We start from the raw sequence: 27,365 nt of genomic DNA on the forward strand, positions 1-27,365 counted from the left end.
GGCTCTAAGGTAAGGACTGGCTGCCTTCAGCCTGTTCCATAAGTTAATAAAAACCTTTCAGCTTTCCAAAAGGTTTGAGACTATAATCTTACCACTTTCCCAAATATTTCCCTTAATATTTTGCCAACCACCCTAGTGAATCTGTACACATCACATTGCGGGATCACCTGAGGTCAGGAGTTTGAGACCAGCCTGGCCCACATGGTGAAACTCCATCTCTTCTAAAAATACAAAAAATTAGCTGGCTGCGGTGGTGCATGCCTGTAGTCCTAGCTACTCAGGAGGCTCAGGCAGGAGAATCACTTGAACCTTGGAAGGCAGAGGTCACAGTAAGCCAAGATCGCACCACTGCACTGACAGAGTGAGACTCAGTCTCAAAAAAAAAAAAAAAAAAAAAAAAAAACTGGAGCCTTGCTGTCTAGATTTGATTCTTGACTTAATTACTTCCTAGCTGTTTGTCCTTAGGCAAACTATCATGAGGCCTCACTTTCTCTATCTGGAAAATGGGAATAATACTAGTATATTTTTCACAGAGTAGTTGTGAGGACTCAGTGAGTTAACAGATGTAAAATGTGTGGACCATGTCTAGCACATGGTAAGCACTGTCCATGGTTGCTAAAGCAATAAATGCATGTAACAGTCTGCTTCTAACCAGAGAATATGCTTTATTCTGGATGTGTCAATACATTTGTAACCAGTTGTACATCCCTTGACTCTAAGCAGGACCCTAATTTCTCCCCTGAGGGTTGAAGGAGATGTGGGAGGTGGGGGATAATATGTTTTGATGAAAGACTGGGTCCATGAAGTATCCTGGGTTATAGCACTCATGAAAAAATTATGGAGTCAAAAGTTGGGTCCATAATTGACAGGAATGGCCCAGGGAGCTTAATAAATGGCATGGTAGACAGCAACCATTTGAAAGGCATGCTGGTGACCATCCCTTAACATGCCTTCTTAAAGAAACTGTTCATCATTGGTTACTGTTGGTATACAGAGGTCTGCATTCGGAATTTGTGCAGCTTTTATAGAATCTTCCCCTTAAATAGGAGATGTTTCCCTTTGGTACATGACTGCAAAACAGTTTTGAGTCACTGAAGAGAATATGATACAAGCTTTCCCCTGGTATTGATTTTTTTTAAAACCTTCTTCTTTCACCCTAAAGCAAAGAGCCCAGCCAACAGCGGGTAAAAAGATGGGGCTTCTCTTTCGATGAGATATTGAAAGACCAGGTGGGACGAGACCAGTTTCTGCGATTCCTGGAGTCCGAATTCAGTTCAGAAAACCTCAGGTAAATCTCTCAAAGTTTGAGCTGTGTGCAGAATGTGTGTGAAGAAATCTGCATGATCAGTCTCTCCATCTCTCTTTCTCAATAAAACATTATCAGGATTCAAATTCAAATACCAGCTAATCTGGCTGAGGTTGAAAGAGGGAAGAACAAATTAAAATATGCAACTCTGATTCTACCGTAATAGCACCGACTAACGTCGGCGTGTTTTACTTCAAGTCTCTATGACCTTTGTTCAACTAATTGGAAGTAAGTCTTCAATAATAAATAGTCAAACGGATTTTATGACATTATTCATTAAGTACAGCCATAGCACCAGGAAGCTTCAGAGTGGAGAGGCAGCTCAAAGGCTCTCTCCTCCCAACTTCCCAGTCTAGGGACCTGAATATCTGAGATGCTAAACAGAAGAGGGAGGAGTCAGTGGGCTCATTTCAGAGTTTCAACAAGCAAAGTAAATACCGCTCAATAACCAGAGATGTAACTGTAGCAGCTACGTAACTGTAGCCGCCAATAAAAACATGCTTTTTTCTTTTAGAACTTCTGTCAACTCCAAATAGTGGTTACTCTTATCATCTGATGCCAGTGAGAACATCTGACTGATCCTGTTGTTCTATAAACTAGTACTTGATGAGAATGTATTAATAATTACTGTTACAAGATGAAACCCCGTCTCTACTAAAAACACAAAAATTAACTGGGCATGGTGGCGCGTGCCTATAGTCCCAGCTACTCGGGAGGCTGAAGCAGGAGAATTGCTTGAACCCAGGAGGCGGAGGTTGCGGTGAGCCGAGATCGTGCCATTGCCCTCCAGCCTGGGTAACAACAGCAAAACTCCGTCTCAAAAAATATATATATAAAATAATAATAATAATTGTTTAATAGGAGAAAAATAAGATACTCAAAAACTTAGGTCTAATATGAGAGGAAGAAAAGGGGGCAAATTAAAAGGAAGATCTCTTTGGTCATGAAAAATTTGGGAACTTGTTTATTTAGACTTTTATCGCATTCGATGAAGAATCAGAAATCTGAAGAAAATGTGACTTATCTAAGACTTACCTAGTGATCTTAGCAAACTGGTGATTTCTTAACGGGTAAGATGGAATTTCTCTCTCTCTTTTTTCTTTGTGCCAGGTTCTGATTTATATAGCAGAGTAACACCCATCTTCCAGTGCTGTTTGCTTTAAAGATGTTTTAATAATGTTTAAATATCATATTACTTTAAAAACTCAGAACATGTGCTGCAGGCAAAGGACTGCCCCTCCAAAGTTAATGTGTAACATCCATCTACTTAGTTGAAGTTGAGACCATCTCAGTCCCATACGTCAATCAAGTGATATTTATGCCACACCTGTGCTGTATCAAGCCCTGTGAGAGTCTGCTGAGAGACGCAAGTCAAGATGTGTGATCTTTGCCTGCAACGACCTTGTAGGTCCTTGAGGAAAAAGCACAAGAAGTGATTAAATCGTTGAATGTAATGATTTACGTAAATGAGTGTAAACTCTAAGAACCGTTTTGAAAGCATTTAGAGGAGAAGAACCAATGAAAGCTGAAGTGGTTAAATCATAAGCTGGACTTTAAAGGATATACAGGATAACAGTAGACAAGGAAGAAGGAGAGAGGATACCCCAGGCTGGAGGACCAAATGAGGAAAGGGGTGGCCGTGCGACTCTCCCACGCTGTAAGGTCCTGGGAGGACGCGTAGATGCCGACTAGCTGTATGGAGCATACCATTCTAGGCATCCATGTGTCTGTTATAAACCAGATAAGGCTGAGTATCTTATTTTGGGTTATGATACAGGCACTTTTCCTTATGCTGAAGCATGATTCCAGACACTTCAGATCTTTGCTTCAATGCCTGATGAAGCATTTGTAACAGAAGGTTTGACTTCTCATACTCTTCACCAGGGACACACCCAGACTAGCTTCCCGGGCATAGGAAGGAAAGCCCTCTGTGGCCAGCTTGATGGACCCAGGTGGTCTCTTTGTGTAGGCAGCTCAGTTCCAGTTTCCACCCCCACCATGGCCCCTATGAGCCACTTCTGGGAGTCTTTCTCATCTCCCCTTCTTACCTGTTCCCCTTGGGTCTCCAAGATGGAGTGGTGTAGAGTCCCCTTTACCTAATTACATCTCAGCCCACAGGTAGCACTGCCTGCACTATTGCAGAGAGCTTGAAGAATGACCCATGATTTGGTCGTTGTGAGGGTCCCAGGAGCATCCACTGGCTCAGCTGCCACCTTGCCTGGTCAGAGCATTTATTCTGGAAAGCTCTGAGTGTAGTCAGAACCACCCAGCGATTCAGACTAGCTCCACAAATTATGCATCACACTTAAGGCCTGGAGTGCACCGAGGAGTGTGTCCCTGGCAGGTGTTCAGTGCTTCCTCCTGCCATCACCTCCTGCACCTCTGCCAGCTCCTTTCCCTGTGCTACATTTAATCTTGGGTGAAAGCACACATGTGAGCATGTGTTTGTGTGCCAGAGCCTAAGCCACACCCCCTAGCATGCAGAAATCCAGACTTCAGAGGGTCACCCCTGATCCATGACAGGAGAGGAAGTAAGGAAAACAGTAGTAGGTAGGAAAAGGAGAGGCAAGAGCCTCTGAAATCCTCTCTGGATGCCCAAATTACATTTTTATGATATTCAGCATGACTGGCTACATGGTGGGTGGGAGAAGAAGTCCAGTAGGACTCTTCTGTCACCCATCACAGGGTGGCTTCTTCCCCATTCCTTCAGCTGCAGATACCAACGTAGCACCTACCATGGCACAGGGCCTGAGGATTCAAAGCTGACTGCATAAATATCAGGGCAGCCATCCACAGCCACGCAGATGCACCTCCACTGTGGCCCATGCCATAGCAGTCCCTGGGAGTTGTGCAACATGGCACAACTTGAGGATCCTGCCAACCCGTCACGTTGGCTGTGCTGGAGCCATCCCTTCTCTGCAGGGTTGGCCAGAGGCCCAGGCCACTGGCATTGTAGCATGGCCAGAAAAAGCCTGACCCAGAACTCACCTGGGTAAATTACAAAGTGCTTGTCCACTTCCTCCATCCTCCTGTGCTCCCTCTTGTCTCTCCAGTGAAAGGGATGCTTAGATTATCACATTTTGTGCAACCTACGGGGTGCCAATTAAGTAGCCAAGCAGCTAAATTTGTATCAGAGCTTCAGAATGCAGAATGGAGGAGAACCAAAGTGTCACCCTGGATCCTTTAAGGAATGACTTCTATGATGACATAATAGAATTTGAAGTCCCCTTTGATCAGTTTCTTTTGATCAGGTGGTTCTGTGAGATGAGGGTGGGGCGTCATCTCCGTGGGCTGGGTGGGCTGTTGCCAGCAGTGCATTTTGCTGAAGCTGTGAGCTGTCTGTGGCAAGGATGACCTCTTTTTCTCCTTCTCAGACCCACCCTGAGCCAGGTGCAGGCTCCCTTTTCCCTGAATGGAGCCACAGACAGCTGTTTGCTGAGTACCTTGGGAATGCAGATGGCTCTGCCCACAGGGCAGGGGCCTCACAGCTCTGAGACAGGGAGCTCTGCTGAGTTTCTTGGCCTCATCCTTCTGCCTGCTTTGTGCATTTTCCTGGAATAGTGACAGTCACTCCTTGCCATCCATCTTTGTGCCCTCTCCCACATCTCCCCCACACAAATTTTTGTCCTCCCTGGCTTACGCCCTCTGCTGCATGGCAGAGAATGAGTTAAAAATCCACAGCCAAGAGTGTCCCCTGTACATTTTTTATGAGCTGTAACATCGCCTGAGAGAAGGTAGTTGTTCCTCTAACCTGAAGATTGGTGATCCGAGTTCCACACGGTGTCGGCTGAAGGGAGAAGCAATTAAAAGGGAACACAGTGGGGTGCCTGGTTCCTCTCCAGAGCTCTAGTCTCTGGCAGGGGCCCTGAGTCCTAGGAAGACCTCAGAAGGTTTGCTAGGCCCAGCAGGACCCACCGCTTACCAAACCCACGATTAATAGGAACGGAGATGACTCCCACAACACCACAACCATCTGCAAGGTTTCAGCCACTGCCCAGTGAGCAGAACTCAGCCTCAGTGGTGCTGGAGGTGGTTACTAACGTAGGTGCCTGGGAATTTCAGCCCCTCAGGGAACTAAACAAAGTTTAAGCCCAGTTCCTACATCTCCCGTTGACCAGCAGAGGGCACAGAAACACTTTCTTCTCTCCCGGAGTTTGCTTTTTCTCTGGGAACAAACCAAAAACTGTATTTTCAAACCCATGAAAATTCTAGTTTCTGAAAAGATATGTAAAGTGGTGACTGAGGGTCTGCCCAGACCTGGCAGGATGGAGAATGATCAGGCCACACGGTTTGTCTTGCACAGCCAGCCTTGAGAGAAAATCCTATTCCTTGAAAGCCTCTAGGGAGAAAGGGGGCTCCCCCTGGGTGGCCCTCCCATCCTGTTCTCCGCTGCTTTGCTTCAGTGGTATCTGAGCCTGGGCTGCCTCTCTCCAAATGCCAGTTTCCCCACCAGCATTTCTCTTTTTTTTTTTTTTTTTTTTTTTTTTTTTGAGGTGGAGTGTCTCGTTCTGTCGCCCAGACTGGAGTGCAGTGTTGTGATCTTGACTCACTTCAACCTCCACCTCCCAGGTTCAAGCAATTCTCCTGCCTCAGCCTCCTGAGTAACTAGGATTACAGGTGTGTGCCACCACACTGGCTAATTGTTGCATTTTTAGTATAGACAGGGATTTTCCATGTTGGTCAGGCTGATCTCAAACTCCTGACCTGGTGATCTGCCCACCTCAGCCTCCCAAAATGCTGGGATTACAGGTGTGAGCCACCGCGCCCAGCCCTACCAGCATTTCTAAGTCGTGAACAGGGATCAAATGCCTGCACAGGAGCTGCCTCCCCACTGCTGCTATGACAATTGGCATGGACCAGGATCAGGGCAGGCCAAATGGTCTCCCAGATACCAGTCCCTGTGGCCTGCCAGTCACAGTGGCCCTTCTGCAGCAAGCCATGGTGCTTAGTGCAGGATGGGTGGATTTGATGCAGTTGCCGGCATTTCACTCCCCACTCCTGCCTTCTGGGAGGAGTGGTACCTGCAGGTTAAGAGCAGAAGCTTCCAAAGCCTCAACAGGCCTCCCATGGGCAGCAGATGTGCAGAGAGGGGCTTCTGAGGCTCTCTGCATTGGGGAGGGTGGCCTGGGCAGCCTGGGCTCTTGAGTTTCTGGCTCAGGCCTGTGGAGCTTGAAGATGGCCAGCCAACATGAACCAAAGCCTGTTCTGAATTTCGAATGGACACAAAGGTTCTTTGAAACCAGTGATGGTAAACTCATGGGATGTCAGGATGCTGTTGTCTGAGAGAGACAAGGCAGGTCAGCTCCACGGCGCACAGAAGGCCAGGGAGAGTCCCCAGTGTGTGCAGGGAGAGAAAACTGCTGTCTAGGGAATGTTACCCCACACCCTCCCCTGTCCTTCTCCCCCTTTCCCCTTCCTTCCCTCCTTGTCTCTCCCCTCCCCTTCCTCTTCTTCCAGCATGCCTGTTGTTTTTCCTTGTACTTAAAAAAAAAATTCTTGGTTTTATGTGACAAAGGAAACCTTTTAATTTTTATGTAAATATTTATTAAATTTGATTCTGGGTCCTAGTGTGATGGGCTCACACCTGTCATCCCAGCACTTTGAGAGGCTAACGTGGGCAGATCACCTGAGGCCAGGAGTTCAAGACCAGCCTGGCCAACATGGTGAAACCCCATCTTGATTAAAAATACAAAAATTAGCTGGGCATGGTGACATGCCCCTGTAATTCCAACTACTCAGGAGGCTGAGGCAGTAAAATTGCTTGAACCTGGGAGGCAGAGGTTGCAGAGAGCCAAGATCGAGCCACTGCACTCCAGCCTGGGTGACAGAGCAAGACCCTGTCTCAAAAAAAAAAAAAAAAAAAAAAAAATATTCTAAAATTTGTATTTTCATCAGCTCTGGATTATCTCTATACCCAGCTGAGTGATGTGCATTTTCATGTGGCCACCAAATCATCCTGCAGAAAGGACCCTGAGCCCTCAGGAACTGCAGGGAGACTGCAGAGTTCCTGGGGTTTTCGGGGCCTTCCCAGAGGGTCTCAGCAGCTCCTCCTCAGTGCTGACAGAGATGGCAGAAGGCAGCCTCCCATGTGGCATCGATTGAGGGGGCAGGAAATCACCCGGGTGTCATCCATTTGTGTGAGAAGTTGCAGGGGCCCAGGGGGCGTGGGAAGACGTTGACCCAGAAGGTTGCTTCCAGCCAGGGTTCAGCCCAGGCGCCTCCCTATGTGAGCCTGGTTCTCCTATCTGCCCAGAATCACACTGAGGAGCACTCACTGACTTCATCTCTGGAGACTTGACTCCTTCCGGTGCTCGGAAACACCAACACTGGCTTCTTCCTTTACAGCCAGGGTCCCTGCGTCCTTTACCTGCTGGTCAGATGTGGCCTTCCAGGCAGAGAAAGCCTTGTAGGTACTCTCGCCAGCAGATGGCCGTTTTCACCTTTAAGCCTCTCAGCCACTTCCTTCTGAGACCTGAGAGAGTGAGCAGACAGCCCTGAGGAACCTAGGGCCAGCCTGGGAGATGGAGGAGACCCGTGCCCCAGCTTGAGAGTCTAGGGCCCACCTGAAGCTCCTTTCAAGCCCTTCCTTCTCTACCCTCTCTGGGCTCTGGATAAAGGAACATGACTGCTTTCCTCTCACCCCGAAGCCAGAAGGACCTGAGTGCCAGGACTTGGGGCAGTCAGAGAGCTGTGGAAGAGCAGGGGATGCCAGATGGCAGCAGCAAGAGCTAGGCAGCAGTGTCTGCCCAGATCACCTGCAGAGAGAGGGCTGGAATCCTGAGGGTCACACTGAGCCAGCGTTGAGCCTTTGGCCACCACACTGACCCCTCCTCAGCTCCCACTCACAGGACCTGAAAGCTCTGAGTTAAGTCTGGATGGGAAGTTTTCCCAAGCCATGTCACATATCCCTCCATCCACTCGATGCCCATTTTACAGATGAGGAGAGAGGCACCCAGAAAGGTACAAGATATGCATAAACAGGAGGAGGTCAGAGCCCACTTCCTCATCTGATGGGAGTCATGAAGCCTTCCCTGCCTTGTCTCTGCAGGGTCACTGAGGGGTTCCTTTAAGGAAATCAGAATCCTAAATGGCCACAAATCGCAAATTAGGGGAAAAGTTGGAGCCCAGCACTTGGGGACGGGACACACACACACACACACACACACACACACACATACACACACGTGTCTTCTCACTTTGTGGAAATGGGGCTGCATTACTCCACTCTGCCACTGAGTGGCACCTTTGGGCCATGCACTTGGCTCCAAAGACATTTCTCTCTGAACAGCAACACAAAAACCTGTTTAACCTTAAAAAAAAAAAAAAAAAAAAAGTACATCTTACTTTGGTTGAAATTTGATGACAGATCGAATGCACTGCCGCACTTTCCACCACGTCGTGGTTCAGCTTGGATTGTCCCTCTCTTTCTGTCAACTAGACTACCTATGATTCCCACAGCTGTGGGAACCAGCAAGGGACCTTCTCTCTAACTCACTGATGTGGGGGAGCTGGCCTGTTCATTCGTAGGGCAAAGGATGTGACACCCAGACCTGGGTCCTGCTGCAAGGCTGCCCTGGGAAGCATCCTCCAGACCCGGTAGCTGTTGTCCAAGCTTTGGCTCTGGCTGCTGCTGCTCTTAGCAGAAAAGAGCTCACACACGGTTCTCCCACGGGCTGCTCCCATGCGGATGCTGAGGGATTAAACAGAGGGAAATGAGCAGAAGTCTTCAGTGTGTGCCTCTTCTGCATTGTTCCAGATGCGCCCATCTTCCCTCTGAAACCCATGTATGGAGCACCTACTATTTACCAAGCACCATGCTGAACACCGATCTGAACTGGCTCAGTTTCTCCGTCTATAATAGAAATGAATAGGAATGGCCAGTTCATTCTCGCACAGATAGTCTTTATGATTCCAGGATCCTGCCTGCTTCTGTGATCTTTCCTTCATTTTGATGCCACCAATTGATCCCAACTAGATTTGACAAAGGGACTCACACTGTCTGTGTGGTAGCATGTATGTAGCACAGGGGTTCTCAGCCAGCAATGAGTTCATCTCCCAGGGGACATTGGGCAATGTTTGGAAACATTTTTAGTTGTCGTAACTTGGGAAGGGGGGTTGCTATTGGCATCTAGTGGGTAGAGGCCAAGGTTGCTGCTGAACATCCTACATTATACACAACAGCCAAGACTTACACAGCCCGAAGTGGCAATAGTGCTGAGCTTGAGAAACCTTGTAAAGGGAGAGAAATCTCTTTCTGATAACGAGAAGCACATTGATTTTTTAATATGCAGTTCTTTTCTGTCCTCCACAACAGTGGAACACCTTTGATATTTTCGGTCATCTCCATGGTCTTTGCAGCCTGCGTGGTGGCATCAGGGCAGGCTGAGAGATGCAGCAGAATGGGTTTCATGGGCCGTCAGCTCTGGGGCCATCTCTGGCAAGATCCCGATGCTGAGCCCTCTTGAATTGACTGTGTTTCTGCTCCCTCTTCAGGTTCTGGCTGGCTGTCCAAGATCTTAAGAAACAGCCCCTACAGGATGTGGCCAAGAGGGTAGAAGAAATCTGGCAAGAGTTTCTGGCTCCAGGGGCTCCAAGTGCAATCAACCTGGATTCTCACAGCTATGAGATAACCAGTCAAAACGTCAAGGATGGAGGGAGATACACATTTGAGGATGCCCAGGTTTGCTTATCTACTCAAGTGGTTGTCATAAGGTGTGCGTTTGTCCACTTCATCACCTGACCTAGTAACTCAAGTCCAAGGCACTGTGGGTAGTTAAAATTTCAGATTTGGTTATTTATAAGTCCATCCATGGAAACCATTCCAGATAGATGCACAGCAAAATCCGAGGATCGTTTTCCTAGATGAGTTACATTATTATATAGAAACAAAAATGTGCAGTTGTATGCTTTATGTATTCCAGGAAAGGCTCAAAGTGTTTTGCAAAATCTGAAGCCTTGTAATAAGTCGGTGGTAGAATCTGGAAACCATAACACAGCATTGGGAAAGTGGGTGTAGTGAGTTAGCAGGGCCATGAGTCAGGCCCACATCTGTCTACCTCTGCAGCCTGCTCTGATAACTGCCCCTTTACCCTGCTTCTGCAGCGATCTCCAACTCTGCAGTGAATATTTTTTAAACACATTCCAGGCTCCGTGCTATGTGGTAAGATACCACAAAGAACAGGCAAAACCCCCGTTCTCAGTGAGGTTACCAGCAAGTGTGGGAGACAGACAAGTAAGCGGGCAGCTTCAACAGTGTGGGAAGTGCCCCAAACAGGTGAGCCCTTGGTTAAAGCAAGCTCGCAGGAGGGACCCCCAGCCCTATAGGACACAATTAGGATGCTTACAGATGCTAGTGATGCTGGCTGAAGAAACAGAAACTACCCTAAACAGCAGACTAAACTTTCATGGCTGGGAGGTGCCATTTCTAAAAATAAGCATAGGATTGGTTTCTTTATCTCCTTGGCCCCACTGATTTCTCTCACCTCTGGGGTCCCCAGTAGAGAATTTGGGTAGTTTGACCTCTTGCAGACATTATTATCTGATTGAAGAAATTCAGTGTAGCTGCATCAGTGCAAATAATGGTGTGAGAACACAGTGTCCCTTGTCATCCGGATTTGCCTTGTCCTTTGCTGAGAGCTTCAAGATGGAAACCCCTGCTAACCTCAGCACCATAACTTCTCTCCTCCTGTCACGAACTCCATCAGATGCCTGTGCCAGTCATGAAATCATGACTCCTTTATCCCCCTTGCAGCTTCAAAGCAGAATGTTTGAGTCATGAGAGCTCTTTGCTGAGATGTTTTTGCTTATGTGTATGTATGTAGGCTTTCAAGCACCATATTGACTTGGCCAGAGAAGAGAGTGACAGGGAACATCCGTGGGGGTTCCCTGCATGGATGAGCTGAAGCTCAAAGCTCCATTATTCATGAAACACGAGAAGAGGGATACTGGTCAGAAACTCGATGCAGCCAGCATAGTATTACCACTTCAAGCATGACATCAGGAGGAGTTTAATTTGTATCATGAAAACTTTTAACTACTTGGAAAAGTGGAAAGAGCAAAACAGCAAATCTTTATAGATCCTCATCCAGCCTCAGAAATCATCAGTATATGTCTGATCTTGTTTTATCTCTAGCCCCACCTACTTTTTCACCTGCCACCAGGTTGACTTTAAAACAAATCCAAGATATTGCATCATTTTATCTGCAACACGGAGATATGTATCACTAAGGAAAACAGATCCTTTTGTTTTAACATTGCCACGATGTCCTTTATTTCCCTCCCCTCCCCACATCCCCTTGCAATTTATTTGATGAAGGAATTAGATCCTTTGTCCTGTAAAGATTTCCAAGCTCTGGATTTTTCTGACTGCAGCCATGTGGTATAATTTATCATGTTCTTCTATCATCTCTCTTTCCTATAAACTAATTGTTTTAGCTATTTAATCAGATTTAGGTTTGATTTTTATGCACAAAACGACGTCATGGATTGTTGGTACTCTCCTATCAGAAGGCACATGTGTAGCCACCTCTCTTTTTGTCTTTTTTGCAGATATTGATGTCTATTGCTTATATCCGTTAGTTAATTAGAGGTTACAAAATGATGACATACTAAGTTCATCATTCTTTCTTTACTTAGTATTTGGAATACTTTGACAAAGAGAAACTTCCCTCCACTGCTATGGGATTAACTGGCAGTACAGTTCACATGAGAAGAGCAGGATGAATGTTTGATTCTATCCCTTCATTTGCCAGTTTCCAACATGAGTGGTTTACTATTATCTTCCTATGGTAAACATTAGGGTCTATTGTTTTGATTTTACTCTCTTTGTAAACTCATGGGTTTAAACATATGTGCTATGTTTTAATCCATTTTGCTGATTATTTTTATTGATGCTTGGATTGGACCATCTCTTTAGCTCTTTCTGACACAGCCCTAGTGGTCTTTGATGTCATCCAAATAGCAAGGAAGCTAAGATATTCCAGGCTTTGCCCTTACCCAGAATAAACCATTTCTCCAAGCATCCCTGATTCTGCTTAGTGAGAAATGGTTTTCGAGACTAAAATTTAGGCACTTAAGAGTGCTCATTGTTTCTGGATTGTTGATCATTTCTGCCCTTTTCAGTTGACAGAGCTAGGAAATGTGTTGTTGTTCATAATAAAAATATATCATGAGTTCATACTGATTCTTTTAATTCAAATTCTGACCCGTGGGAGATTTTATTTAACCACTCATTTCTTATATCTGTGCCTCTTTTCTCTACGCTGAGAATCCTGACTTTCAAGGGCACTGTGGATGATAGCATAATTACTCATTTGCTTTATGCTACACAGAACAGCCTCTAAACCACAACACTAAAAATAGAGCAACAATGTGACTATTGCCTCGTTCTGCAATTGTTGCATAGTATTCCATTGCGTGGAGGCACCATAGTTTCATCAGCCAGTTCTCTCTTCTTAGACGTTCATGTTGTTTCAAATTTCAGAAAGATTTGATGGAAGAAGTGGAGAAGTGACCCTAATGAAGTTAGACATTGACAAGTTTCTGAATATCCAACCTCCATTAGTACAGTGCTCTGCCATTTTCCAGGTGCTTCTAAGTACATTACGTCTCATTTCACAGCAATCTTGTGAGGTAAACTAGACATGAGGATGTCAGAAGCATCTCCATCTTCTCCATTATCTGCTAGGATTAGTCTCCAGGAAGGGAATAAAACAATCTTTCTAAGCCAATCCCTATTTTCAGCCCAATTCTCTATCGCTTCTTAAGTGTATTTCCATCGTAATATCCAAAGTGCTCCTTGCTAGCAGAGTGACCTTGGACAAGTTACTTAAATTCCCTAAGTTTTCCTTCCCTCACCTGTAAGACAGAGATGCAATGGAGCCTATGCATGGGGTGGAATGGGGACCAGGCGAAAGGAAGCATGTCAACCGCTAGCAGTGTCTGCCCCACAGTAAGACAGAGTAAATACTACCATCTTATTTTTATAACGTCACTAATATTCTCTTTTGATGCTTTTATGTTGAATGTATTTGGTGAAAATTTTTAAATAATTTCATGTAATCTTAGCACGCAAAGATAACCCCTCTTTGGGCATATTTTCTTCCTTGATTTATGTGTGTAGCTACGTGTAAGGTCTGCTCAGGCTGCTACAACAAAATAGCACAGACTGGGTGGCTTAAGCTACAGAAATTTATTTATCACGGTTCTTGAGAGTGGGAAATCCAAGATCAAGGTGCTGGGAGATTTGGTTGCTGCTGAGGGCTCTCTTCCTGGCTTGCAGGTGGCCACCTTCTTGCTGTGTCCTTATAAGCTATAGCAGGATGCGCACTCTGGTCTCTCTTCCTCTTCTTATAAGAACACTAATCCCATCATAAGCACCTCTATCATGACTTCATCTAAACCTAATTAGCTCCCCAAAGACCCACCTCCAAATACCACCACACTGGGCATCAGGGCTTCCACAATATGAAATTTAGGGAGACACAACATCATTCCACAACAGGGGAGTTTGCAAATACGGTGATCCTGTAACCTGCCTTTTACCTAAAACCAGGGGTCAGTTAAAAAACTGAACTTTTTCTAAAAAGAGCCAGATAGCAGACATTGCAGACTTTGTGAGTCCTATGGTCTATGTCACAACAATTCAATTCTGCCATACAAAAGCAGCGATGATGCCACAACACAGCAATGTAGACAGCATAAATGAGGACCTACGGCTGTGTTTGTTTATGAGCAGTGAAATCCAGTTTCATACAATTTTTCACAAAATATAATTTTTCTTTTCGTTTTCTTCAGCCATTTGAATCCCAGGCCCTGTACTAAATAGTATGTCATGAGAATTATTGAAATGCTTCAAGAAATCCAGAAATCTACAGGTTGGAGGATTGGGCATGATGGATCTCAGAGAGTAGGTTAGAGGAGACTTTGTTTTGACCCAGCCATGGCAGCACATCAGTCTGAATTGTGAATATTTCTCTATCAGGATTGAGTGTTGCAGAGCAGAGGTCAGCAGGTGCCAAGAGACTCACACTGCCTTACCTTCCTGGCCAGCACTGGCTGCCTGCCCTGGCAAGGGAGGTGAAGTTCAGAAGTTCCCGGGTATAACAAGAAGGTTAAAATCCTTAGCAGACCATGACCAGCCATGGCCTCACTTGCTGACTGAGATTCTGCTCAGACCACTCTGTCCCTGGATTATTAGTGCTGAGAGCTTGGTTGTCACACTGAGACCTGGAAAAGTGACAGTCCCTAGAGAAAGGCCAAGAGTCTAGAAGTTCCTTGTAGAATTCTACATTTAAGTTCTTCAAACTTTCTCTTCTCAGTTTGCCCATCTGGTAAATGGGGATGTTAATATCTCAGCCCTTCGGGTGGCCCGTTGGGCTCAGGGACTCTGGGCGGCTTTCTCAGATGGTCCTGATGGTTCTCGTATACCCCTGTGGTCATCATGTGCTTTAACCTTAGTGCTCAGTAGCCTGGGTGAAAGTACAGCCAGATTTATGGATTCACTGGAGGCAGGGACTGGGGTGGGTGCAGGCTCTCTGCAAGGGTTTTCTTTCTTATTTGACCACATGCATTGTTGGAGCCAAGTTAATTGCCTGTGTTTGCTTCCTGTGGAAATATTTCACAAGACACCCTGTCAGCATGAGCCCAGCATTTGCACTTGTGTTTTGCTGATCCATTTAGCTTTGAAAATTTGGGCCAAGACCAAATCTTCCATAAAGGTCTGTGGGCTGCGACCATAGCCCTCAGCTGTTTGCTGTGTTGTTCCAATTTCATAGATTTAGCCTTGTGAGGGGAGAAAAAATATGGTCCACGATTACTTTTTTTAAAGGACACTCGGTTCTTTATGCTATGGATTGAATTCTCTGTTCCTAACCGTGGGGCCTCAAAGGACCTGCCTTGTCACCTACTTGCTATGTGGTCTCAGGCAAAAGCCTTGACCTTTTGTGCCTTAGTTTCCTCATCTGTAAAATGGGGGTGATTTCTTCTCTACAGCCTGCTAAGGATTTTAGAGAAATCAGATGAGCTAATAGCCCTGAAAAATCTTTGAAAAAGTAAAAAGTGCTATATATTTGTAACTGTGAACTCTCAAAAATTAATGAACTCTCGGTGGGGGGGGTCTCATAATTCCAAGCTGAATCCAAAAGAAATTCTCTCCAAGTATCTTCCCTTAGATGGGGCGTTGGGAGGGGTGGATGCCAGAAAAGGATATAAGAACAGAATGTTCTGATCCTGGAGTGCATCTTAAGGAATTTGAGCTTCTCATCCTGAAGACAGTAGCAATGCATTGAAGGCTTTCACCTGGAAGCCGGTGAATCCCATGGTGATGGGCAGAGCGGGCTGGAGCCAGGAGGGAGATCTGATCCTGGGGCATGTCGTCTAAAGCTCTGCTGGCAGTTACTGGTGGAGAGAATTAAACCACAGGAAGTACTGAGAACCTACAGCTTCCTTGTAGGACATCTGCCTCTTTCCAAAGCCTCCACAGGCTCTAGAGGAGATAGGAATCAGCTGCCAGCACAGTGGCTGCTTGGCTTCCATTTTAAAAGTCTCAGAGTATCCAAGGACATTCCAAGGACAATGGCCCTGGAACTCATTTGTCCATCTGCCCATCCATCCACGTCATGAGCATCCATTTTCCCATTCAGGTTGGGAAACCTTGACCTGTGGGGCATGAGGTTCTGTGCAGAGGGAAATAACACAGGAAATAGGAGGCCCAGATGGCTAGCCATCAGGCAGAGCTTGTCTAAAAGCACATCATTCTTTACAAACTAAACAAACAAGACCTAAGAAAGCATTTCATTGAGATGGGATTGGATTGGAAATCTGTCCTTTAAATGGACCGATAGCGAAGGAGGACGAGCCAGCTCAGTGCTGCTCGCTTTGGTCCTTACAGTTCCCCACCTCACCTTCCTCTTTGTCCCAGCTCCACTGCTTTCCTGGTACCTGCGGTACCTGCTGAGGTGCCCCACCCTGCCCTGTACCTGGAGTGTCTGGGTCTTCCAGACCTCTGTATTTGAAAGTTCTTTCATGGGAGCAGAGATTTGGTCTTCTTTACCCTTTGTAAGTTCCTACAGCACAAAGGCAATGCTGAACGCTGACAACTCAGTCCAGAATTATAACATTCTTAGCTGTGCCTATCATCAAAGAAGTGGGGGACAATTTGTCCCTTAGCTTTCAACTTTGGAGAGCTTTGCCAGACAACTTTGGGGAGTACACCTACTAGGTAATCAAGAAAGGTGACTTACATTAAATTTCTACAATATGCCAATTCAGCAAAACTTGGAATACCCACTAAGTGCCAGATGTTCTAGGCGCTGTGAATACACAAGAGCATAGGTGGGCTCCTTCCCTTAAGTGGCCCTCAGTCTGACTCACCAAAGCTCTCCTTGGCCATCATGAACTCATGAGAGGATCAAAGAGCAAGCTGAAGGCCAGAATGAGGTCTGGGCGATAAAAGAGCTGAGAAAGATACTGTCAAGTCCACTCCCACCATGAGCAGACAAGAAGCCGCTAGCAAAAAGTTTATATTATTACCTAAATGCAGATGTTTAAATAAGGAAGGCAAGGTTTCTACTATTTGCTTGGTTTAAAAGCCAAAGTCCAGTGGAGTGTGATTTCATGTTTGCCCAGATTACTCAGAAGTAGAAGTCTTCCCAGCTGTTCATCTTTGCTCCAGTGGTGGAGGTGGCGGCATTGTATACCAGTATCACAAGACCACACCAAGTTTCCTGCTGTTAATCCTCTATTGAAGGGCATTTCCTGGTAGACTCTCATGCCAGACATATTTTAATAAGGGAGTCTGTGACACTGCTTGCTCTAGGGAAGTTGCTCATTTTATCCTGTGGGTGGTTTTATTTTTGGGAGATGAACAGCAGAGTGAGGGATGCATTTTGCAAAGAATAAATTAGTCAGTTGTGATCCAGTTCTGTTTATTACCCCACAGACTAGTAGTTCAAAGATTTCAATTCCAAAATTTCTTGGTTTCTACTTCTGAGCATAGGTTTTTTGTACCAAACCCCCGACCTACTTGAGGAGGAAAAGGAAAACACTTTTCCATGTTAATATCTGTGATATTTGGGTATGTGAAAGACAATATGCAAAGCTGTCTTTGAAGCTACCGTTACCTAAGAATAGGGATTGAACAGCATGAAAATAATGTGCCCTTTGGCCAGTTAAATTAAATATGTTTTAATAAATGCTTTGCGGAGTAAAGGTAAATGATCATTTACTCTTACATCCTCTTATGACCTGGAATGATGCCTTATGTGGAAACAAGGAGTTCCCATGTCCTACTTAAGAGGCTAAGGAAATCCAAAAGGGGGCTTCTCATTTTAAATCCACATGATGCCAAGATGTTCGTCCAAAGACGCATCCAGGAGGAGCAACCAGCTTCCTACCCTTCACTTACGTGGGTGTCCGTATTGCTGCAGTGTGTTTTCTGTTGCCTCTTCTGTGATTACGAAGCAAATACTGACTTGTGATCCACTTCAAGTCCTCACCACTGTGCTGTCTTGCAAGAACCATGCTGAAGAAAAGCCAGTTTCCCTAGGCTTCTGCTAACTATGCCTAAGGTCTGAGGGCCTTTGGTATGGTTAAACATATTCAAGTCTCCCGAAAGGTGAGACTCAAGGATACAGACTTATGACTTCCTAAGAGCCCATCATCCCTCAACACTTTACCAGTTTGGGACCTTGTTTCCAAAGATGTTTGTAGCTTCCTTCAAGTATGGATAGCAGGTTGTGCATGACCTGCCTGTCAAGACACCTGGGCCATCCCTATTGTCTTGGCCATTACCATTGCTAACAGCAGTGACTGTGAATGGTACCCAAAAGGGAATCGTAAGCAGTGGCCACATATCCTACTAGGAGGACTCAGGTTCAGGACTCGAGAGGAGGCCCCTAACGTTCCTGAAACGACATGAAGGACTTTTTCTCAGCCAAGCAGTGCTGACTCCCCTTGGGACCCAAGTCAAGGTCAATGAAAAGCAACACATCAACATGAGAAGAGCATGAGCTTTGGGGTCACATAGCTCTGGGTTCAAATCCTGGATCCGTACTTACTTTGGGCAAGCCACTTGACCTGTTAGAGTCTGAGTATCCTCATCTGTAAAATGGGGTTGTTTAAACCTAAGCGCTGCTTCAGAGCAAACATCACCAATGACTAAAATAATATAGCTAGACTCTGCTCCCAGATCCTCTTTGCTTTTTTTTTTTTTCCAGAATCTTCTCTCTCATCCTACACATCATCCCTTGCAAGGACAGTCACAGCATGCAATTATCATTGCCACTTGACATGTACAATCATTTTTGTGGTGCTTCTGTTTCTACTTCCACATTTAATTGTGTGACTGACAGGACTAGAAAGGTGAGCCTCTGGCTCCCAGTCCGGTTCCTTCTCCATCACCCCACACAGCAACACCACATCCTGCCCACACAGCCTCATTTTCCTTCAAGAGACTACATGGGACCCAACAGCTCCCAGAGTCTGGATGTGATTCTAGGCAGCTTAGGTATGGAGGGCAGAGATGAGGCACAAACACCTGCAAAAAGAAAAATAGGATACTTGAAAATCACAAGAAGAGCTCTTGGCTGCTGTGCAGCACTGCAGCCGAGTGGTTCTCCACTCTAGGAGGACGTTCTGAAGCTGGGAAATGAGATCTGTGCTGTCTTAGGAGCCCACAGCAAAGGGGAGGACATAAGGGTCTTCTTGAGGAGTTAGGCTGTGTGCTTGTGGCCCAGGGCTCCAGTCATTTGTCTGATTACCTTCCCCACTTCTTGAGACAGTCACTGTGTTTTATCTAAAAAGAAGAGATTTCCAAACGAGGACTCTCACAGCAATGTATTGATTTCCAGCAGGTGCGGTTTTGAGACAGTTTGTACTGCATGCTCTCTCCAGCTCTCAGTGTACCTCGGACCCTATTGATTCTAGTTGGTTTTGATTCTGCCTTAGCATCCCAGGCAAGCAGAGTTCTCCTGGCCCAAGAAGAGAAAATAAAGGCAGAGTGGATCATCGGGGTAACATCCCTGCACTACAGCCGTCAACCACGCCGGGGGTGTGATTCCTCCCACTGCCGAGGACTCTGGCTAAGACACCGCGTGACTTAGAGCCCTAGAGCATTGGTTTCTCATTGTTTAGAGAACCATCTTCATCCTCCCTGGAGGAGGTGCCTCTCCACTGCACCCCAAGGTGGGAGTGATGTCTGATAGTTCTGCTTGTTCATAGTCAGCTCAGTCATCTGTTGTAGAAAGAGAGAGAGAGAGAGCAAGAAAGAGAGAAAGAGGAGGGGACAGAGGAAGGAAGCGGGAAGGGAGGGAAGAACACAAGGCAAGACAAAGCAAAAGAGAGAGAGAGAGAGTGCTTTTTCGCTATCCCCTTAGGAATTTACTCTCAGCAGGGGCTTAGCTTGGCTGGTTTTGCCAGTGACTCCCTTGCACTTTGCAGATTCTGGATATACATTTCCCTTAAGACTGGTTGTCTGCAGAATAGGGGAAACAAACCAGCACCCCCATAAATCAGCAGAGGTCACTGCCAAGAGCTTTGTACTCTTGCTGTCCCTGGCAATGATAAACTCATTGCATTTGGGAAATGGCCAGAGACCCTGAGTCCAATCTTAATTCCCATTCCCAGAAAAATCTCAGCTCTTTGTTTACCCACCCTTGTTTACCGTCTTTGTGTTTCCTAGACAAAGCTGGCAAGGAGGAAAGAACACAGTTCCATAACCGGATCATCAAAGGCTGCCTTTCGTTGCTTGGGGGAGGAGTTGCGGGGCAGGAGAGAGTCACAGGTCCCTAGGCTGTGGGAAAGAGAGGTCCAGGCCAGAGGGAGGCTGAGGCCATGGGCTGTGCACGGGGTGTGGGAGATCCGCAGAGGTTCTCAGATTCCGTTTTTCTCACCTGCACCTTGAATCTGCTATTATTGCTTTGGCTAGTTTTCCCTTGAAGGATGGCTGAGGTTATAATGGTGGTCAAGGGCTAGCAAGGGGATTGGCGTGGTAAGACCACCTCCAGTAGGCTGTGTCCTTATCCTCTTATCTTTCTCCCCACACCATCCTCACCTTGTATCTGGCTTTGGAGTTGGCCACGTGACATGGAGAAGATGAGAGCGGTGCCCAGGCTGCTCCTCTGACCCACATGACCTCTGCTGCCCTTTCCTCCTTGCCCCTTGATTGTCTTTCTCCTCTGATTGATCACACCCTCCCTCCCCGCAATTCCCACAGAATTAGGAGACATATTTCTGTCTGTCTACTCAGATCGTTCCACCTTGATGAGAATCTTTCTGGTTGTTAGACCACCATTCCCCACTTGTAGCAGGATAGGTCATCCCCAGCCACAGCCATTTATACCCTGTGCCTCTACTTTATCTCTGCAGCCCTTAGCTGAATTGGCTAAATGCATCCTTGTGCAAAGTCTATCTTGCCTAGCTGGATCTAAGCTTTATTGTCACAAGGGACTTACTTGTCTTCTTCAGGCTGTTATCTCAGTGTCTGACACAGTGCCCTGGCATCTAGTAAATGCTCAATAAATATTTGCTGAATATCATTTTGATTCCATGTTTAGGCATCTGCTTTATCCTGCTCTGTTTTGATGGACAAGTTCTTTCTCTTCATGAACCAGGCCTTTCCTCCCCACAATGAGTCTATAGGAACTAGCTGGATCAAGTGGGAAATTTGGTGCTGAGCCAGAAGAGCTGGCTAGGAAAGGTTTCCTTACTTCTCATGGGACAGCAGAGGGGTACTGTGAGATAATGACTGGGGATTTCAATTCCTTTGAGAAGTCAGAACAAGAGGCAGGGAACTGTTGCATTGGAGAAGGGTCTGGAGAGGGTCCAGGTGCTATGATAGGCCTTTCCAGATGACTCAGGAGCCACCTGGCTCTGTCAGCCAGAAAAGAAGTAATGCCTGACACAAGGAGACAGTGTGTCATTTTTACTCAGGACTAATATTTGTACCTAAGCGTTAAATATTAGAACAGTTTGACCGGGTGTGGTGGCTCACACCTGTAATCCCAGCACTTTGGGAGGCTGAGGCAGGTGAATCACTTGAGGCCAGGGGTTCGAGACCAGCCTGGCCAACAGGGTGTGAAACAGTGTCTTTACTAAAAAATATATAAAAATTAGCCAGGCATGGTGACGCATACTTGTAATCCCAGCTACTTGGAGGCAGAGGCAGGAGGATTGCTTGAATTCATGAGGCAGAGATTGCAGTGAGCCGAAATCACACCACTGTATTCCAGCCAGGGGAATAGAGTAAAGACTCCATAAAAAAAAAAAAAAAAAAGTTAGAACAATTTAAAGAGACAACAAATGAAAGCAAAGACCAAGGATACCCCTCAGCCTGGGCTCCAAGACCATTAGGGATGGATGAGCCAAGATACTCATGCTACTCTGAACTGAGTGTAATCCTCACTCTCCTTCTATGCAGAGAGCAGGAGTTTGATGCAATCGTAAACCCAAACAAGTATGTAGCCAGTAAGCTTGCTGAACATTAAATTCAAACAGACATTTCAGTGAACATGTATATCTGACTAACATCTGACCCTGTGTTAGACACTATGCGTCTATAAACGATAGACACATGCTGTTGTTCCTCAAGGCACTTAAACAAGAGTGGGCTGGATTTTTGTCTGAAATTTTCAGAAAAATACTTAGTGAAGTATGTTCCCACCAAGCGTGTTAAATCAGAATACATCTGGACTATCCAAGTAGTCTTAGAACCAGGCCACTATTTGAGGTCAGGCATGGTGGCTCACGCCTGTAATCCCAGTACTTTGGAAGGCTAAGGCAAGTGAATCACTTGAGGCCAGGAGTTCAAGACTAGCCTGGCCAACATGGCAAAACCTTGTCTCTACTAAAAATATAAAAATTAGCTAGGTGCGATGGTGTGTGCCTGTAATCCCAGCTACTCAGGAGGGTGAGGCGTGAGAATCACTTGAACCCAGGTGGCGGAGGTTGCAGTGAACTGAGATCGTACCACTGCACTGCAGCCTGAGTGACAGAGCGAGACTTTGTCTCACAAGAGAAAAAAAGAACCAAGCCACTATTTAATTTCATTTGAGTCCTTCCAGTGGGTTTATTCAATTTGTCAAAAACACAAATTGAAGGTTTGCGGCAACCCTGCATCAAGCAAGTCTAACAGCACCATTTTTCCAATAGCATGTGCTCATTCTTTGTCTGTGTCACAATTTGGTAATTCTTGTAACATCAAGCTTTTTTACTATTATTATATTTTTATGGTTGTCTATGATTGGTGATCTTCGATGTTACTATTTTAATTGCCCTGGGGGTGCCCACCTGCACCTGTATGAGACAATGAACTTCATCGATACATGTTGTGTGTGTTTGTTTTCTGACTGCTCTACCAACCAGCCATTCCCCCATCTCTTTCCCACTCGTTGGGTCTCTCTATTCCCTGAAATGACAACAATATTGAAAGAAGCAGGGATGAACAATATTGAAATTGGGCCTATTAATAACTCCACAGTGGTCTCTAAGTGTTCAAGCAGGAGGAACATCTCTAACTTTAAATTAAAAACTAGAAATGATTACACTTAGTGAGGAAGGCATGTTGAAAGCCAAGATAGGCTGAAAGTAAGTCCCTTTATGCCAAACAGCCAAGTTGTGAATGCAAAGAAAAGGTTATTGAAGATTAAACATGCTACTGCAGTGAACACACAAATGATAAGAAAGCAAACAACCTTATTGCTGATGTGGAGACAGTTTTAGTGGTCTGAATAGAAGATCAAATCAGCTGCAACATTTTCTTAAGCCAAAGGGTAATCCAGAGCAAGGACCTATCTCACTCCAATTCTTTGAAGCCTGAAAGAGGTGAGGAAGCTGCAGAAGAAAAGTTTGAAGCTAGCAGATGTTGGTTCATGTGATTTACAAAAAGAAGCCAAGTCCGTAACGTAAAAGTGCAAAGTGAAACAGCAAGCGCCGATATAGAAGCTGCAGTGTTATCCAGAAGATCTAGCTAAGATCAATGATGAAGGTAGCTATGCTAAACAACAGATTTGCAGTGTAGATTAAACAGCCTTATATTGGGAGAAGATAAATCTAGGGCTAGAGAAGAGAAGTCAATGCCTGGCTTAAAACGTTCAAAGGACCAGCTGACTCTCCTGCTAGGGACTAATGCAGCTGGTGACTATAAGTTGAAGCCAATGCTCATTTATTATTCTGAAAATCCTAGAGCCTTTAAGAATGATGCTAAATCTATTCTGCATGTGTTCTCTACATGGAACAACAAAGTCTGGATGGCAGCACATCTGTTTGCAGCATGGTTTACTGAATACTTTAAGGTCACTGTTGAGACCTACTGCTGAGGAAAAAAATAATATTTCTTTCCAAATATTACTGATCATTGACGATGCACCAAGCCATGCAAGAGCTCTGATGGAAAGGTACGGGGAGATTAATGTTGTTTTCATGACTGCTAACAGAACATCCATTCTATAGCCTATGATCAAGAAGTAATTTCAACTTTTTAAGTCTTATTATTTAAGAAATGCATTTCATAAAACTATAGCTGTCACAGAGAGTGATTCCTCTAATGCATTTAGGCAAAGTAAATCATAGCCCTTCTAGAAACAATTCACCATTCTGGATACCATTGAGAACATTTGTGTTTCATGGAAAGAAGTAAAAATATTGACATATTAATGTCAATTAATCCCGAATAGCTGGGATTACAGGCACGCGCCACCATACCCAGCTAATTTTTTGTATTTTGAGTAGAGTTTGGAAGAAGTTGATTCCCGCCCTCATGGATGGCTTTGAGGAGTTCAAGATCCCAGTTAAGAAAGTAACTGCAGATGTGGTGGAAATAGCAAGAGAACTAGAATTAGAAATAGAGCCTGAAGATGTGACTGAATTGCTACAACCTCATGATCGAACTTTAATGAATGAAACGTTGCTTTCTATGGAAGAGTAAAGAAAGTGGTTTCTTGAGATGGAATCTACTCCTAATGAAGATGCTGTGAACATTATTGAGATGACAACAAAGAATTTAGACTATTACATCAACTTAGTTGATAAAACAGCAGCAGGATTTGACGAACTGCAATTTTGAAAGTTCTTCCATGGGTAAAATGCTGTCAAATAGCATCACGTGCTACAGACAAATCTTTTTTTTTTTTAATTGCTTTTTAGGTGTTGGGGTACATGTGCAGAACATGCAAGATAGTTGAATAGGTACACACATGGCAGTATGTTTTGCTGCCTTCCTCCCCTTCACCCACATTTGACATTTCTCCCCAGGCTATCCCTCCCCAGCTCCCCCCGCTGCTGTCCCTCGTTCCCCCAATAGACCCCAGTGTGTAGTAATCCCTTCCCTGTGTCCATGTGTTCTCATTTTTCATCACCCCGCTATGAGTGAGAATATACAGTATTTCATTTTCTGTTCTTTCGCAAAAGAGTCAATTGATGTAACAAACTTCATTGTCTTATTTTAAGAAATTGCCACAGTCACCCCAGCCTTCAGCAGTCACCACCCTAATCAGTCAGCATCCAACAATATCAAGACAAGACACTCCCCCAGCAAAATGATTATGACTCTCCAAAGGCTCAGTTGGTCCTTAGCATTTTTTTTTTTTTTTTTTTGAGACGGAGTTTCACTCTTGTTACCCAGGCTGGAGTGCAATGGCGCAATCTCGGCTCACCGCAACCTCCGCCTCCTGGGTTCAGGCAAGGAACCCTTCTGCCTCAGCCTCCTGAATAGCTGGGATTACAGGCACGCGCCACCATACCCAGCTAATTTTTTGTATTTTGAGTAGAGACGGGGTTTCACCATGTTGACCAGGATGGTCTCAATCTCTTGACCTCGTAATCCACCCACCTCGGCCTCCCAAAGTGGTCCTTAGCATTTTAACAATCAAGTATTTTTTTCATTAAGGTACATACCTTGGTTTTTTAGACATAATGTTATTGCATACATCATGACTCCATATAGTATAATCATAACTTTTATGTGTACTGGGAAATCAGATATTTCTTATGAATTGCTTTATTGTGATGATCTGGTGGTACCAAACCCACAATATCTCCAAGGCCTCCCTACGTAAGTGAAGAAGTGATATTTGTCTTTCTGTACCTGACTTATTTCACTTAACATCATATTCTCCAGGTTTATTCATGTTGTCACAAATGACAGGATATCCTTCTTTGCTAAGGCCAAATAGTATTCCATTATGCCTGTATACCTCATTGCATTTACCCATTTGCCTGTTCATTGATGGATGTATAGGTTGACTCCATATCTTATCTACTGTGCTCTCTGTTTCTTTTTTGCTGGGTAAGGAGTGAGTCTTGGTGAATCCTTGTCATTGCTCTGGCTTTTTCTGGCCAGGCATCTCTAAAATATGTCCCCCAGCTGATGGGAAGTCTCTGCCTCCTCCTTCCATGCCTTCCCTAGAAAGAGCACCAAAGGAAGAGGCCTTTAATGACCAGTCCTGCCTCTCAGCTGAGTACTCTCTTCCTCCCTGACTAGCTCTCCATTCCCCCCACCACTAGGGCCCTTGGCTGGCTTCATGGGAAGAACAATAAGCATACATGGGGGAAGATGCTTCCTCCACCAGGCCAGCCACTAACTAACGAGCCTGCCCTCCCTAATGAAGGCCAACCTCCCTCCTAACACATTCTCTCTTGGAACAGCCAAGCTTTCCTCTGCAGCTGAGCTGAATTCCACTTCAATGGATAAATAAATAATCTTTTGTCCACTGACAAGACCTCTTTTCTAATGGAACAGTATTTTCCTACCCTTGGTGAGGACAGATCTGTTTGGAAGGGACCACAAGACTCTAGGAACTGGCTGGAAATCAGGGGTGAAATTATTTTCCAAGGCCAGAATGTGTAATAAATGCCCCTGGGAGCTGAAGAGAAGAGGTGGCACCTTGCTGTAGTACCTGTCCCTCCTAGGTGTTAGTTACATGTCCTGTGATGTGGTTGCCAAGAACTCCTTCCAGAACGAGGTGGTGGCCCTGAAATACACAAACGGATCCAACTGCATTATTGCCTGTTTGCTTTTGTTGTTGTTGCTGTTGTTATACTTTAAGTTCTGGGGTACATGTGCAGAACGTGCAGGTTTGTTACATAGGTATACACATGCCATGATGGTGTGCTGCATCCATTACCCCATCATCTACATTAGATATTTCTTCTAATGCTATCCCTCTCCTCGCCTCCAACCTGCTGCTCTCCCTCCCCTAGCCCCCAACCCTGACAGGCCCAGTGTGTGATGTTCCCCTCCTTGTGTCCATGTGTTCTCATTGTTAATACCCACTTATGAGTGAGAACATGTGGTGTTTGGTTTTCTGTTCTTGTGTCAGTTTGCTGAGAATAATGGTTTCCAGCTTTATCCATTTCCCTGCAAATGACATGAACTCATCCTTTTTTATGGCAGCATAGTATTCCATGGCATATATGTGCCACATTTTCTTTATCCAGTCTGTCATTGATGGGCATTTGGGTTGGTTCCAAGTCTTTGCTATTGTGAACAGTGCCACAATAAACATATGTGTGTATGTGTCTTTATAATAGAACGATTTATAATCCTTTGGGTATATACCCAGTAATGGGATTGCTGGGTCAAATGGTATTTCTATTTCCAGATCCTTGAGGAATCGCCACACTGTCTTCCACAGTGGTTGAACTAATTTACACTCCCACCAACAGTGTAAAAGTGTTACCATTTCTCCACATCCTCTCCAGCATCTGTTGCTCCTGATTTTTTAATGATCACCATTTTAACTGGTGTGAGATAGTATCTCAATGTGATTTTGATTTGCATTTCTCTAATGACCAGTGATGATGAGCTTTTTTTCATATGTTTGTTGGCTGCATAAATGTCGTCTTTTGAGAAATGTCTGTTCATATCCTTTGCCTACTTTTTGATGGGGGTTTTTTCTTGTAAATTTGTTTAAGTTCTTTGCAGATTCTATATATTAGCCCTTTGTCAGATGGATAGATTACAATTTTTTTCCCATTCTATTGATTGCTGATTCATGCTAATGATAGTTTTTTGCTGTGCACAGGCTCTTAAGTTTAATTAGATTCCGTTTGTCTATTTTGGCTT

General features: G+C 45.1%; 2 protein-coding genes across 17 annotated transcripts in view; one reads left to right on the plus strand and one right to left on the minus strand.

Annotated features, from left to right (window-relative positions):
* RGS6 (regulator of G protein signaling 6) overlaps nucleotides 1-27,365 on the plus strand; it is a 635,569-nt gene that overhangs the window by 565,152 nt on the left and 43,052 nt on the right. For all 12 annotated transcript variants that reach the window (XM_035260909.3, XM_035260914.3, XM_009006271.5 and 9 more), the window contains exons 14-15: nucleotides 1,163-1,288; nucleotides 9,800-9,986. In XM_035260909.3, the coding sequence (XP_035116800.1) occupies nucleotides 1,163-1,288; nucleotides 9,800-9,986 (313 nt within the window). The remainder of the gene's footprint in view (nucleotides 1-1,162; nucleotides 1,289-9,799; nucleotides 9,987-27,365) is intronic.
* The window catches only part of LOC144577438 (uncharacterized), an 86,529-nt gene continuing 73,243 nt past the window's right edge, over nucleotides 14,080-27,365 (minus strand). Inside the window, exons 4-5 of one of the 5 annotated variants that reach the window (XR_013521356.1) lie at nucleotides 26,197-26,271; nucleotides 25,281-25,702 (exon numbers count right to left, since the gene is read on the minus strand). Coding sequence is in view for 1 of the 5 variants with exons in the window: in XM_078335317.1 (XP_078191443.1) it covers nucleotides 15,474-15,703 (230 nt within the window). In the remaining 4 variants the exon portion in view is untranslated. Of the gene's footprint in view, nucleotides 15,704-17,215; nucleotides 18,843-25,280; nucleotides 26,272-27,365 lie in introns of those variants that run through there. The other 4 variants (XR_013521357.1, XM_078335317.1, XR_013521355.1 and 1 more) reach the window with 4 other exon arrangements.

This window comes from Callithrix jacchus, chromosome 8, assembly GCF_049354715.1.
Source record: "Callithrix jacchus isolate 240 chromosome 8, calJac240_pri, whole genome shotgun sequence".
Lineage (NCBI taxonomy): Eukaryota > Metazoa > Chordata > Mammalia > Primates > Cebidae > Callithrix > Callithrix jacchus.